Source organism: Periophthalmus magnuspinnatus, chromosome 21 (assembly GCF_009829125.3).
Source record: "Periophthalmus magnuspinnatus isolate fPerMag1 chromosome 21, fPerMag1.2.pri, whole genome shotgun sequence".
Lineage (NCBI taxonomy): Eukaryota > Metazoa > Chordata > Actinopteri > Gobiiformes > Gobiidae > Periophthalmus > Periophthalmus magnuspinnatus.
In genome coordinates this window covers 974,385-987,500 of record NC_047146.1, presented here as the reverse complement: position 1 = coordinate 987,500, position 13,116 = coordinate 974,385, and the positions used below count along the sequence as shown (strand labels likewise).

The 13,116-nt window shown below is 49.8% G+C and overlaps 2 protein-coding genes across 3 annotated transcripts; one reads left to right on the top strand and one right to left on the bottom strand.

The window, feature by feature from the left end:
• Nucleotides 1-645: 645 nt before the first annotated feature.
• Nucleotides 646-3,980, bottom strand: LOC117389072 (ras-related protein M-Ras). The gene is made up of 5 exons (XM_033986646.2): nucleotides 3,676-3,980; nucleotides 3,361-3,514; nucleotides 2,599-2,698; nucleotides 1,713-1,792; nucleotides 646-785 (listed from the first exon to the last, which is right to left on the bottom strand). Exons 1-5 carry the CDS (start codon nucleotides 3,866-3,868, stop codon nucleotides 680-682), a joined length of 633 nt encoding a protein of 210 aa, XP_033842537.1. The 5' UTR covers nucleotides 3,869-3,980; the 3' UTR covers nucleotides 646-679.
• A 4,248-nt stretch (nucleotides 3,981-8,228) lies between these two features.
• tmem177 (transmembrane protein 177) lies at nucleotides 8,229-10,828 on the top strand. 2 transcript variants are annotated; one of them, XM_033986638.2, is made up of 3 exons: nucleotides 8,229-8,337; nucleotides 8,934-9,141; nucleotides 9,872-10,828. In XM_033986638.2, the coding sequence occupies exons 2-3, from the start codon at nucleotides 8,941-8,943 to the stop codon at nucleotides 10,601-10,603; spliced, it is 933 nt and encodes a 310-aa protein (XP_033842529.1). In that variant the 5' UTR covers nucleotides 8,229-8,337; nucleotides 8,934-8,940; the 3' UTR covers nucleotides 10,604-10,828. The 2 variants fall into 2 exon arrangements, with proteins under 2 accessions (XP_033842529.1, XP_055086586.1); XM_055230611.1 differs by having other exon boundaries at nucleotides 9,881-10,778.
• The last annotated feature ends 2,288 nt before the right edge of the window (nucleotides 10,829-13,116 follow it).

Genomic DNA, 13,116 nt, shown 5'->3' with positions numbered 1-13,116 from the left:
GTGCTCTTAAACCTGCTGTCAGCCAATCAGAAGCTCCGACAGACGTCTCGGCCAATCAGAGATCTGTCCTGTCTGCATTGTCCAATCAAAGCAAACTTCAGACCGAGCCCCTGCCCATTTCGCCCAATCAGAGCAAAGAACATCGTATCGACCAAACACAGAACACCACAGACATGTATCATCCAATCAGAGAAGAGCATCCGTCAGAGGTCAAGGGTCCAGTCAGAGCGCAGGTGAGTATGTGGGCCATGGACCGTTTATATAAATGGACATATCTAACCTGCCGCCGCCGCGTTCCAAACAGGAAGTGATCATGGTGCACTTCCTGCTCCATCGTCTCCTCTCTCTGTCTCTGTCTCTGCTGCTTCAGACTCATTCTGGTCTTAAATGTTCGTATTAACCCTCTACATGATCCTGGGGTTTTTATTTCACTATTGTGTCTGTAAATCAAGATATGAACATTAATAACAGACAAATCAGGTCCTTCTTTCCCCGAGGTCGCTCCTGATTGGCTCTTTGGTTGCTATGATACTCGTGGGCAGATCTCCAAATATAAAACTCTGCTCCTCGTCCCTGTACCTGCTCTGGCCTCGATGAGCTTCATCTGGAGCCTGTGACGTCAGACTCACTCAGTCACTTCTTCACACAGTCTGTGGCGTGGGTGCAGTTCTCTCTGAGGTCACAGGAGGGCACAGGTGAGTCTTCGGTGGCGGTGCGCTGCGCTCCTCTCTGCTCGCCACTTCATCTTCTTCTTCTTCTTCAGGTGTCGCTCTGGGACCTGTTGCCTGAAAAACACACAAAGAAGATTTAAAGCTCAAACGACTCACGCCCCACAGTGACACGCCCACAGTGACACGCCCACTGTGACACGCCCCACTGTGACACGCCCACTGTGACACGCCCACTGTGACACGCCCACTGTGACACGCCCCACTGTGACACGCCCCACTGTGACACGCCCCACCGTGACACGCCCACTGTGACACGCTCCACTGTGACACACCCCACAGTGACACACCCACTGTGACACGCCCCACCGTGACACGCCCCACTGTGACACGCCCACTGTGACACGCCCACTGTGACACGCCCACTGTGACACGCCCCCTGTGACACGCCCACCGTGACACGCTCCACTGTGACACGCCCCACTGTGACACGCCCACTGTGACACGCTCCACTGTGACACGCCCCACTGTGACACGCCCACTGTGACACGCCCACTGTGACACGCCCACTGTGACACGCCCACTGTGACACGCCCACTGTGACACGCCCCACAGTGACACGCCCCACAGTGACACGCCCACTGTGACACGCCCCACAGTGACACGCCCACTGGGACACGCCCACTGGGACACGCCCACTGGGACACGCCCCCTGTGACGTCCGCACTTCTTCTCCAGTTTTATTTTCTTAATGGTTGATACTCGTGGGATTAGGATTTAGTCCCATTTGTCGTTATCGTGTTGTTCTCATGTTTTTTTCCAGAGTAGTAACATGTTTCATCACTTTCACTTTTCTCGCTCTCCTCTCTTTCCTCTCTGTGCTAAGCCCCTCCCCCTTCAGAGCACTATCACAACACAATCAGCTGCGTCGCACTAATGAAACTACTGCACATCACACCAGGATTGTGAAGTCGTAGTATATTGTTTCATGTTGTATGTTCACAGACTCGTCGTCGAGGGGGCGTGGCTGATCTCGTGGTTTACCTGATGACCCGGACGAGCTCGTGAAACGCCTTGTCCACGTTCATGGGCGGGTCCTTGGCGCTGGTCTCGATGTACGTGATCTGCAACAGGAACAAATATTAAACACGCAAAAAGAAAAAGACAGAAACGTGTAAAAAATAAAACCCTCCCGTACTCATAATCTGCCCCTGTCACCGCTAATGTGAGGAAATGTCCCACAGTGGAGCTTTAACCCTGTTCTAATGTGAGAAAATGTCCCACAGTGGAGCTTTAACCCTGTTCTAATGTGAGAAAATGTCCCACAGTGGAGCTTTAACCCTGTTCTAATGTGAGAAAATGTCCCACAGTGGAGCTTTAACCCTGTTCTAATGTGAGAAAATGTCCCACAGTGGAGCTTTCATTCACACGTTTCAGTCCTGACATTGAGCGTTCTCCCTCTGCTCAGCTCACAACACTCTGTTCCACCTGGTGATGTCATCAGGTGGTGCTCCTCGGGATTTTTATTGATCTACTTGTTTGGGGCAGATCTCTAGATTACTCAGACATGGATGACCTCTGACCCTCTGTTCAAACACGGGACAAAGACCTGAACATTTAGCATCATACCTCCTCTTTAAAGTCAAGAAAACATCAAACTAAACAAGAGTACAAGTATAAAAGTACACAAATATACAAGTACACAGTAAACGTGCACAAATACACGAGTACACAGTAAACGTGCACGAATACACAAGTACACAGTAAACGTGCACGAATACACAAGTACACAGTAAACGTGCACGAATACACAAGTACACAGTAAACGTGCACGAATACACAAGTACACAGTAAACGTGCACGAATACACAAGTACACAGTAAACGTGCACGAATACACAAGTACACAGTAAACGTGCAGTGACACTGACGTTGTGCTTTGCCGCCATCTCCTGGCCCTGATCTGACGACACTTTCCTCAGATGAACCAGGTCCACTTTGTTTGCAACAAGAACCATCGGGAACGCCTCCCTGAGAAAAGAGGAGGAGGAGGAGAGGAGGAGAGGGGGGGGGGGGGGGGAGGAGGAGAGGAGGAGGAGGACGAGGAGGAGAGGGGGGGGGGGGGAGAGGAGAGGAGGAGGAGAAGGGGAGGTGGTGGAGAGGGGGAGAGAAGGAGAGAGAGGGAGGAGGAGAAGAGAGGGAGAGAGGAGATAGAGAGGGAGGAGAGAATGAAATGATTAAGAAAGAGGAGAGAGACACATCTTAAACGTCATTTGTCTCTTTACACATGATGTCACATTCGCTAACATGAGGCACTACTCTGTCTGTCACTCAAAATGAGCTCTTTAAATCACTTTTATATAAATATAAATATATATATATATTTAGTCTTATTTAAAACTTGTTTTGTTTGTGTTTGCTGATGTGTGCTAAAAATCCACCATAGACATACATGTAGAAGTGTAGTGTTTAAAATATTAAATCAGAACTGATTTAGGATCTTTAAAGCTCAGTGTGTGGCTCAGTGTGTGGCTCAGTGTGTGGCTCAGCGTGTGGCTCAGCGTGTGGCTCAGTGTGTGGCTCAGTGTGTGGCTCAGTGTGTGGCTCAGTGTGTGGCTCAGTGTGTGGCTCAGTGTGTGGCTCAGTGTGTGGCTCAGTGTGTGGCTCAGTGTGTGGCTCAGTGTGTGGCTCACCGGTCCTTGACTCTCAGGATGAGCTGGTGAAATCGATCCACATGTTCAAAACTGGCTTTGTCTGTGACGGAGAAGACGATGAGGAACCCGTCCCCCGTCCTCATGTACTGCTCCCTCATCGCACTGAACTCCTCCTGACCCGCCGTGTCCAGAACTGCAACGACACACGAGTGAGAGCCACAGGAGCCACAGAGGAGAGTCAGAGGAGACAGAGGAGAGACAGAGGAGAGACAGAGAGGAGAGACAGAGAGGAGCCACAGGTGACAGAGAGGAGCAGAGAGGAGCCACAGAGGAGCCACAGAGGAGCCCAGTTACCGTCTAAAATGGCCCACTGCCCGTCGATCTCCGTGTGCTTCAGGTACGAGTCTTCGATCGTCGGGTCGTAGTCGGGGACAAAGATTTTCTGGAAGAACTGGATGGTGAGAGCGCTCTTACCCACGCCCCCGTCACCCACCACCACCAGCTTGTACGTGGGCAAGTCGTCACTGGGCACCGCGCTGGACGCCATGGCGGAGGGGACAGGGGAGGGGGCGGAGGGGCAGAGGGGCAGAGGGACAGAGGGGCAGAGGGGCAGAGGGGCAGAGGGGCAGAGGGGCAGAGGGACAGAGGGACAGAGGGGCAGAGGGGACAGAGGGACAGAGGGACAGAGGGACAGAGGGGCAGAGGGGCAGAGGGGCAGAGGGGCAGTCCTGTGGGGTCAAGGTTTTCAGGTTAATCAATAATGTGGAGTATTCATGGCACAATACAATCACAGGAAGAATAAAATCATCTGAGGGGCATCTGACACACAGGGAGGGCATCTGACACACAGGGAGGGCATCTGACACACAGGGAGGGCATCTGACACATGGGGAGGGCATCTGACACACAGGGAGGGCATCTGACACACAGGAGGAGACCTTGCTCTGAAACTGTTGGAAACAATGGGGGGAAGAGGACGTTTCCTTCCTCTGACTCTGCTCTGATCCAAACACCCGAGTCTACACAAGGAGGTCCTGGTCTAGTCCTGGTCTAGTCCTGGTCTAGTCCTGGTCTAGTCCTGGTCTAGTCCTGGTCTAGTCCTGGTCTAGTCCTGGTCTAGTCCTGGCTCTGTTCTGTTTTGGTCTCGTTAATTCCCAGACACAGCATGACAGAATAATGAGTAACTAAACTGCAAAAAAGGACTAAACAGGGACTAAACCAGGACTAAACCAGGTCTAAACCAGGTCTAAACCAGGACTAAACCAGATCTAAACCAGGTCTAAACCGGGTCTAAACCGGGACTAAACCAGGACTAAACCAGGTCTAAAACCAGGTCTAAACCAGGACTAAACCAGGTCTAAACCAGGTCTAAACCAGATCTAAACCAGGTCTAAACCAGGTCTAAACCAGGACTAAACCAGGACTAAACCAGGTCTAAACCAGATCTAAACCAGGTCTAAACCAGGTCTAAACCAGGTCTAAACCAGGTCTAAACCGGGACTAAACCAGGATTAAACCAGGTTTAAACCAGGTCTAAACCAGGTCTAAACCAGGTCTAAACCAGATCTAAACCAGGTCTAAACCAGGACTAAACCAGGACTAAACCAGGTCTAAAACCAGGTCTAAACCAGGTCTAAACCAGGTCTAAACCAGGTCTAAACCGGGTCTAAACCGGGACTAAACCAGGATTAAACCAGGTCTAAACCAGGACTGAACCAGGATTAAACCAGGTCTAAACCAGGACTGAACCAGGTTTAAACCAGGACTAAACCAGGACTAAACCAGGACTAAACCAGGACTAAACCAGGACTAAACCAGGTCTAAACCAGGACTAAACCGGGACTAAACCGGGACTAAACCAGGATCTAAACCAGGTACTAAACCAGGGACTAATCCAGGTCTAAACCAGGACTAAACCAGGACTAAACCAGGTCTAAACCAGGTCTAAACCAGGACTAAACCAGGACTAAACCAGGTCTAAACCAGGTCTAAACCAGGACTAAACCAGGACTAAACCAGGACTAAACCAGGTTTAAACCAGGACTGAACCAAGGCTAAACCAGAACTAAACCAGGACTAAACCAGGACTAAACCAGGTCTAAACCAGGACTAAACCAGGACTAAACCAGGTCTAAACCAGGTCTAAACCAGGACTAAACCAGGACTGAACCAGGACTAAACCAGGACTAAACCAGGACTAAACCAGGTCTAAACCAGGTCTAAACCAGAACTAAACCAGGTCTAAACCAGGACTAAACCAGGTCTAAACCAGGACTAAACCAGGTCTAAACCAGGTCTAAACCAGGTCTAAACTCCGGTCTTCTTGCTGCCGGTGGTTTCGTCGTTCCCGGGGCTGCAGACGGTCGGTCCGTGTCTTTATCCCGGGGCTGTGGGTCCTTGTGTCCCGTTATTCCCGGGTGTCACGCGGGCCTCATATTCTCTTTCCTCCGGTACTGTCCCCGGAGCTCGTGCCGGTCACAGCGCGGCTCACACACCGAGGCCGTGGGTTCCGCCGCGCGTGTCCGCCCCTTTCTCATCTCCAGACTCAAACATGGATTTCCGCAAACGCTTCGGCTCCTCACGCGACTCAAACGGCTCTTTTCTCTCAGATATGTGGCTCTGCCGCGGCTCTGAGCGGATCCGCCGCGCTGTCATCGCGTTTTGGGGACAGAAAACACTCAAACGGCTCTGACGGTGCGGGAGCCGGAGCGTTACGCACACACGGTCCCGTTAGAGCCGCTCCCGTTACAATTAAGAGAAATACTCACCGTAAAGGCAGACGAAGGCGGGGGACCGGCCTCACATCGCACCGCTGCTCCGCGTCACATCTGCCCGAAAACAAGGCGCGCTGCTCGGGTCCGGCCGCAGCGGAGGACCGGGGGCAGGGGCGGCTTCACAGCGCGATACCGGGGGTCTTCACGCGGCGTGGGAGCGGTTTAGGAGCGGGCGAGGAGCGGCGTGGTGAGGAAGGGACGGTCCTCTGTGAGACTGGACCACAGCGGAACAGAGACGCGGCTCCTGCGGTTCTCCTTTACGCGCAATGGACGCTCCCGTTACGCAGCGCTTTAAAGGGACCGCTCCGGAAACGGAACAGAGGAAGAGACGAGCATCCAGCACATTCTGGACCTGATCTGGACCTGATCTGGACCTGATCTGGACCTGAACTGGACCTGATCTGGACCTGATCTGGACCTGAACTGGACCTGATCTGGACCTGATCTGGACCTGATCTGGACCTGACCTGGACCTGAACTGGACCTGATCTGGACCTGAAACAGACCTGATCTGGACCTGAAACAGACCTGATCTGGACCTGAACTGGACCTGAACTGGACCTGATCTGGACCTGATCTGGACCTGATCTGGACCTGATCTGGACCTGATCTGGACCTGAACTGGACCTGATCTGGACCTGAAACAGACCTGATCTGGACCTGAACTGGACCTGATCTGGACCTGAACTGGACCTGAACTGGACCTGATCTGGACCTGATCTGGACCTGAACTGGACCTGATCTGGACCTGATCTGGACCTGAACTGGACCTGATCTGGACCTGATCTGGACCTGATCTGGACCTGATCTGGACCTGAACTGGACCTGATCTGGACCTGAAACAGACCTGATCTGGACCTGAACTGGACCTGATCTGGACCTGAAACAGACCTGATCTGGACCTGAACTGGACCTGAACTGGACCTGATCTGGACCTGAACTGGACCTGATCTGGACCTGATCTGGACCTGATCTGGACCTGAACTGGACCTGATCTGGACCTGAACTGGACCTGATCTGGACCTGAAACAGACCTGATCTGGACCTGAACTGGACCTGAACTGGACCTGATCTGGACCTGAAACAGACCTGATCTGGACCTGATCTGGACCTGATCTGGACCTGAACTGGACCTGAACTGGACCTGATCTGGACCTGAACTGGACCTGAACTGGACCTGATCTGGACCTGATCTGGACCTGAACTGGACCTGATCTGGACCTGATCTGGACCTGAACTGGACCTGATCTGGACCTGATCTGGACCTGAAACAGACCTGATCTGGACCTGAACTGGACCTGAACTGGACCTGAACTGGACCTGATCTGGACCTGAAACAGACCTGAACTGGACCTGATCTGGACCTGAAATAGACCTGATCTAGATCTACTATAGACTTGGTGTAGACCTGGTTTAGACCTGACCTAGACTTGATCTAGACCTCAACTAGACCTGATCTGGACCTGAACTAGGCCTGATCTAGAACTGATCTAGACCTGGTTTAGACCTGAACTAGACCAAATCTAGATCTGGTTTCGACTTGAACTAGACCTGATCTAGACCTGATCCAGACCTGAGCTAGACCTGAACTAGACCTGATCTAGAACTGATCTAGACCTGATCTAGACCTAATCTAGACCTGGTTTAGACCTAAACTAGACCTGATCTAGACCTGGTTTAGACCTGAACTAGACGTAATCTAGACCTGAACTAGACCTGATCCATATCTGGTTTAGACCTGGTTTAGTCCTGTTTTTTTTACCTGGTTTAGATCTGAATTAGTCCTGGTCTCGACCTCATTTAGTCCTGGTTTAGACCTGGTGTAATAGTAGTTTAGACCTAGTTTGGACCTGGTTTAAATTAAATATTACAAATAAAAGTATTTGTGAAAGTTCTATTTGAGTAAGAGTAATTTAAAGAGTATCATCTGATTTAAATGAAGTGAGTTTTGTTCGTTTTAATTAAACACTTGTGTTAAATGAGTCTTTTCAGCTTCAGCGCAGCTCTCTGATGTCCAAGAAAAAAACTGAAACGTCCTTCCTTTTAATGTTCACGTTTAGTTCCTTATTTCAGTGTACAAATAAAAATGAGGTTAGGAGCCACGTGACTGTCGTAAACACCCTGCTCCTGCTTTACGGCAGGTCGCGCGGACAGAGCGCGCTACGGCAGCGTCATGGACGTCCTCTGAAGTGTGTCTGAAGAATCTGAGGATCTGAGCCCCCAAAACAGCCCCAAAAACAGCGTAAGTCCCGCGTGTTTGTGTCACGGCGCGTGGAGTCACGAGCGGAGACCGTGCGCGCGCACGTGTGTGTCTGTGAGTGTTTGTGTGTGTGTGCGCGTATGTGTGTGTCGGGGTGTGTGTCTGTGTGTGTGTGTCTGTGGGGGTGTGTCTGTGTGTGTGTCGGGGTCTGTGTGTGTGTGTCTGTGTGTGTGTCGGGGTGTGTGTGTCTGTGTGTGTGTGTTGGGGTGTGTGTGTCTGTGTGTGTGTCTGTGTGTGTGTGTCGGGGTGTGTGTGTCTGTGTGTGTGTCTGTGGGGGTGTCTGTGTGTCGGTGTGTGGGGGTGTCTGTGTGTGTGTGTTTGACCTGTGATCCATGTGTGTGTCTTTGCTGTTGCTTTGATGAGGTCAAGGCGTAAAATCAGACACATGACCCAGAGTGTGTTTGGGGTGAGGCCCCTGTGACAGCCCCAGGACTGTGCCATCAGAGGTATAATACTCCCTACAACAGAAGCACAGCCAGACTGGACTGGAGTCTCACAGGGTCCTGGGGGGTCACGTGTGTGGGTGCTGGGGGCGGGGTCACGTGTGCAGACTAAATCCATGCTTGTTTGTTTTGCAGTGTTGCCATGGCGTCGGGCTGGTTGCGTGTCTCCGCTCTGATGCAGAGGTATCGCTCTCCGCTCCTCATCTCCACCTGCTCCGGACTCTTCGGACTCAATCTGGTCCAGCACCTCGTCCCAGACCAGACGTTCTGCTCCCTGTACCAGGCCTGGTCCAAAGGAGAACCAGTCCAACTGTCCCAGAAACTGGAGGCGCTCTTCCAGCAGGTCTGGTTTAGACCTGGTTTAGACCTGATTCAGTCCAGCTTTAGTCCCGCTTTAGTCCCGCTTTAGTCCCACTTTAGTCCAGCTTTAGTCCAGCTTTAGTCCCTCTTTAGTCCCGCTTTAGTCCCGCTTTAGTCCAGCTTTAGTCCCGCTTTAGTCCCGCTTTAGTCCCGCTTTAGTCCAGGTTTAGTCCAGCTTTAGTCCCGCTTTAGTCCAGCTTTAGTCCAGCTTTAGTCCAGCTTTAGTCCCTCTTTAGTCCCGCTTTAGTCCCGCTTTAGTCCAGCTTTAGTCCCGCTTTAGTCCCGCTTTAGTCCAGGTTTAGTCCAGGTTTAGTCTCGCTTTAGTCCAGCTTTAGTCCAGCTTGAGTCCAGCTTGAGTCCCGCTTTAGTCCCGCTTTAGTCCCGCTTTAGTCCCGCTTTAGTCCAGCTTTAGTCCAGCTTTAGTCCCGGTTTGGTCCCGATTTAGTCCCGCTTTAGTCCAGCTTTAGTCCAGCTTTAGTCCCGGTTAAGTCCTGGTTTGGTGCTGGTTTAGTCCTGGTCTAGTCCTTTTTTAGATGTTGTACTGTAACATTTTTCAATGATTTAAAGCCAAATCAGACTCATTGTGAGTCACTAATCCATGACCCCCCCCTCTCTCTCTCTCTGTCTCTCTCTCTGTCTCCCTCTCTCTCTCTGTCTCCCTCTCTCTCTCTCTGTCTCCCTCTCTCTCTCTTTTTCTCTCTCTTTCCGCTCAGGTTCTCCAGGACTATGGCGTTGTTTCTCCACAGAAGTTCTCGCCGTTTGCTTCGTTTGGGTTCCACCCTGTGGGGGCGGGGCTGCCTCTGCTGCCCTCTGGTGTCCGTGTGGGGATCCCGGCCAACTTCAACAGCAGCGAGGAGGACACCACGGGCATCACCGACCGCACCATCTTCATCAATGGCCGCGCCGTCGACTGGAGCAGCGCCACGGGCTCCGCCCTCAGACACGCCCTGCTGCTCTCTGAGCATGCTCAGAAGTTTGCTTTGGCTCGTGAGGTGGCGCGCTTGGACGGTTATCTCCCGGTGATGAGCGCGGCGGTGGCGCCGGTGTGTGTGGGCGGAGTCTGGGTGTACAGCGTGCTCTTAAAGCAGCTCTTTCGCCTGCACAGTGGGCCTGTGGTGTTCAGAGCGGCCGTGAACGCGCTCTCTCTCTGCCTCGGCGCCGTCTCGTACTTACTGTGCTCCGACGCCGTGGGACAGTTTGTGGACTACAGCTCGGACCGCCGCGCCGCCGCCGTCTCCCCGCACTATGCTAATGGAGGTGTGGAGTTTTATGACAAGATCCTGTCCAGGAATAGGACGTTACGGTCACTCATGGGTCAGAAAGGAGAGGAGATGTACGCACCCAACGGTAACCTTTTCCCCGCAAACCTCCTGCAACTCAAGCACGTGCCCTATACTGCCCGGAGGGACGGCATCAGAGCCATGATCTCACAGGAGAAAGCCTAACGTCGTACTGCCCGGAGGGACGGGACACAAATAATGAACTGAATAATAAAATGGTCCTTGTCCAAAATGAGTCTGCCCAGATCCCCGGCCCAGATCCCCGGCCCAGATCCCCGGCCCAGATCCTCGGCCCTGGACATTTGCCTGGTCATTTCTGACGTTTGGACTTGTATACAAAGCGTGCGCTCTGTGACTAAATCTATTTAACATGTAAATAAAACATTCAGGAAACATGTGTTGAATTTTACTTTCATTCATCTCTTTATCATCACAGTGCATCTCCAGACCCCACCACACGAGGGCAGCACACACTCACACCTCTGGAGCCGTTACAGCACTGGTTTGGTTTACACAGGTAGAAGTCTGGACACACTTTTCATTTATGTTATTTATTTCTATTATTATTATGGAGTTTAAAAACACAGTGAAGAGTGTTTTCAGTTTTAGAGAAGAACACAGCCTAAATATGCAGGTTTGTGTGTTAAACATGTGTGATATGGCCCTTTAAAACTGTGTTGTACGAGTACTCTCTGTGTACTCTCTGTGTACTCTCTGTGTACTCTCTGTGTACTCTCTGCGTACTCTCTGTGTACTCTCTACTGTGTTCAGGGCCGACTCAGTCTATACACAGATTAAGCAGCTGCTGTTGGCCCTGTGGCCACCAGAGGACCGCCTAAAACCACACATTTATCTTGAAAATAACTGGAAAGTTTTTTTCTGAAAACTAAATGACGCTCATGTGTTTATACTAGTGTAAATGTCCCTCTAAAATGATTAGATGTGTTTTATTTCCAGTAGTTAATTATGTGCTGTTACATTTGTTTTTGGGTCAGGCAGTGGTGTGGACAGCTACGTGTTTACATCTGTGTGAAGGACCCCTCCCTCCAGATGCACTCTGGGTGTTTTACAGACTAAAACAGTTAAGTTAATGAAGTGAAGTTAATCTAAAGTCCAGGACAAAGCCTGAAGAGCCCAGAGGAAGATCGATTTGGACAAAGAGACTCAAAATGCCCCACTTTACACCACAGGGTAAAACAGTGAAGCTGGACGTGTGTAATGGAGTTTAAGTGCACTTATTACTATTTCATGTCTGTGTATTATGTTTCGTTTGAATTTATATGTGAATTCTAACATTTTTGATGTTTTATTTTGAAAAAACGGAAGTGCGCATTGCTCCCGTGTATTTTATTTTGGTAGCGTCACTTCCGCTCTGACGTAGGAGGCTGCTGAGGGTAAGTTCTGTTGCGGTTGAAAATAATATATTTTATAAAAATGACTTACTCTGAACATAAATATAAGAACACGTGTTGATAAGACAAAGTTTTCACGCCCAGTGAATGTATTTTGGAGCGCTAATTTTAAGTTTTGTAAGTTTAATTTGGATAGTAAATTTTTTCAGTTAGCTTTGTATTTTACATGGAGCTAATGGCGCGAAAATGAGCCGCCATGTCACGTGCTGTTGTCATGGTTACAGGAGCCAGGGACCCTCTGAGAAGACATATTAACTAGTATTTATATGTTTGTCACAGGTATGTTTGATTTTTATTTATGTAGAACGTTATATATAGTGTATTTGTCTCTCCAAACAATTACTCCACTGTCACCACTGTAAATGTAAAACTATTGTATTGTTCAGACATAATTTACATTACTGAGTCGTGATTTGTAAATCCTGTGTGATCACATGTAATAACACGGTCAGCTCCGCCCCCTCTCAGTACCATGTTGCAGACTGCAGGGGGAGCCAGTGAGCCTCGTGTGAACACATTTATGTGTGTGTTATATGTCTGAACACATATTAATGTGTGTGTTATATGTCTGAACACACATTTATGTGTGTGTTATATGTCTGAACACATATTAATGTGTGTGTTATATGTCTGAACACATATTAATGTGTGTGTTATATGTCTGAACACATATTAACAGAGGACGGAGGACACACCTCAGAGGGACATGAGACACACCTCAGAGGGACAGTGGACTCGCCTCAGAGGGACAGTGGACTCACCTCAGAGGGACAGAGGACACAGGTGAGTCCGTTACACTGTCTGTCTGTGTCTTTTTGTCCATCAGATGCTGTGAGTGGATTAAATGTCTCTGTGTCACATTAATAACTTTGTTTATGACATTTCCATCTGCTGAATGAAAGAACGACCTGTGAAGGCGTCCTGAGTGCGCTGTGCGTGCTCACACAGGGACGCACCGATACTACGATACGAGTACGAGTACTTCATTTTGAGTACTTGCTGATACTGAGTAAAGACACCGATACCAGACATTATTTTCACAGGTGTTTGATTATAGAGGTAAATCTAATTAATTTTACAGGATTTTATAGTATGTCTTACTTTTTTTTTATTCTACAGAAATCACTGTAGTTTGGTATAATTTAAATATAATTTATTTAATATTTACACTTTTACACACTGTGCTTCGAGCTAACTGCTAACGAGCTAACCACTAACAAGCTAACTGCTAATGAGCTAATTGCTAACGATCCTCTATGATCATAA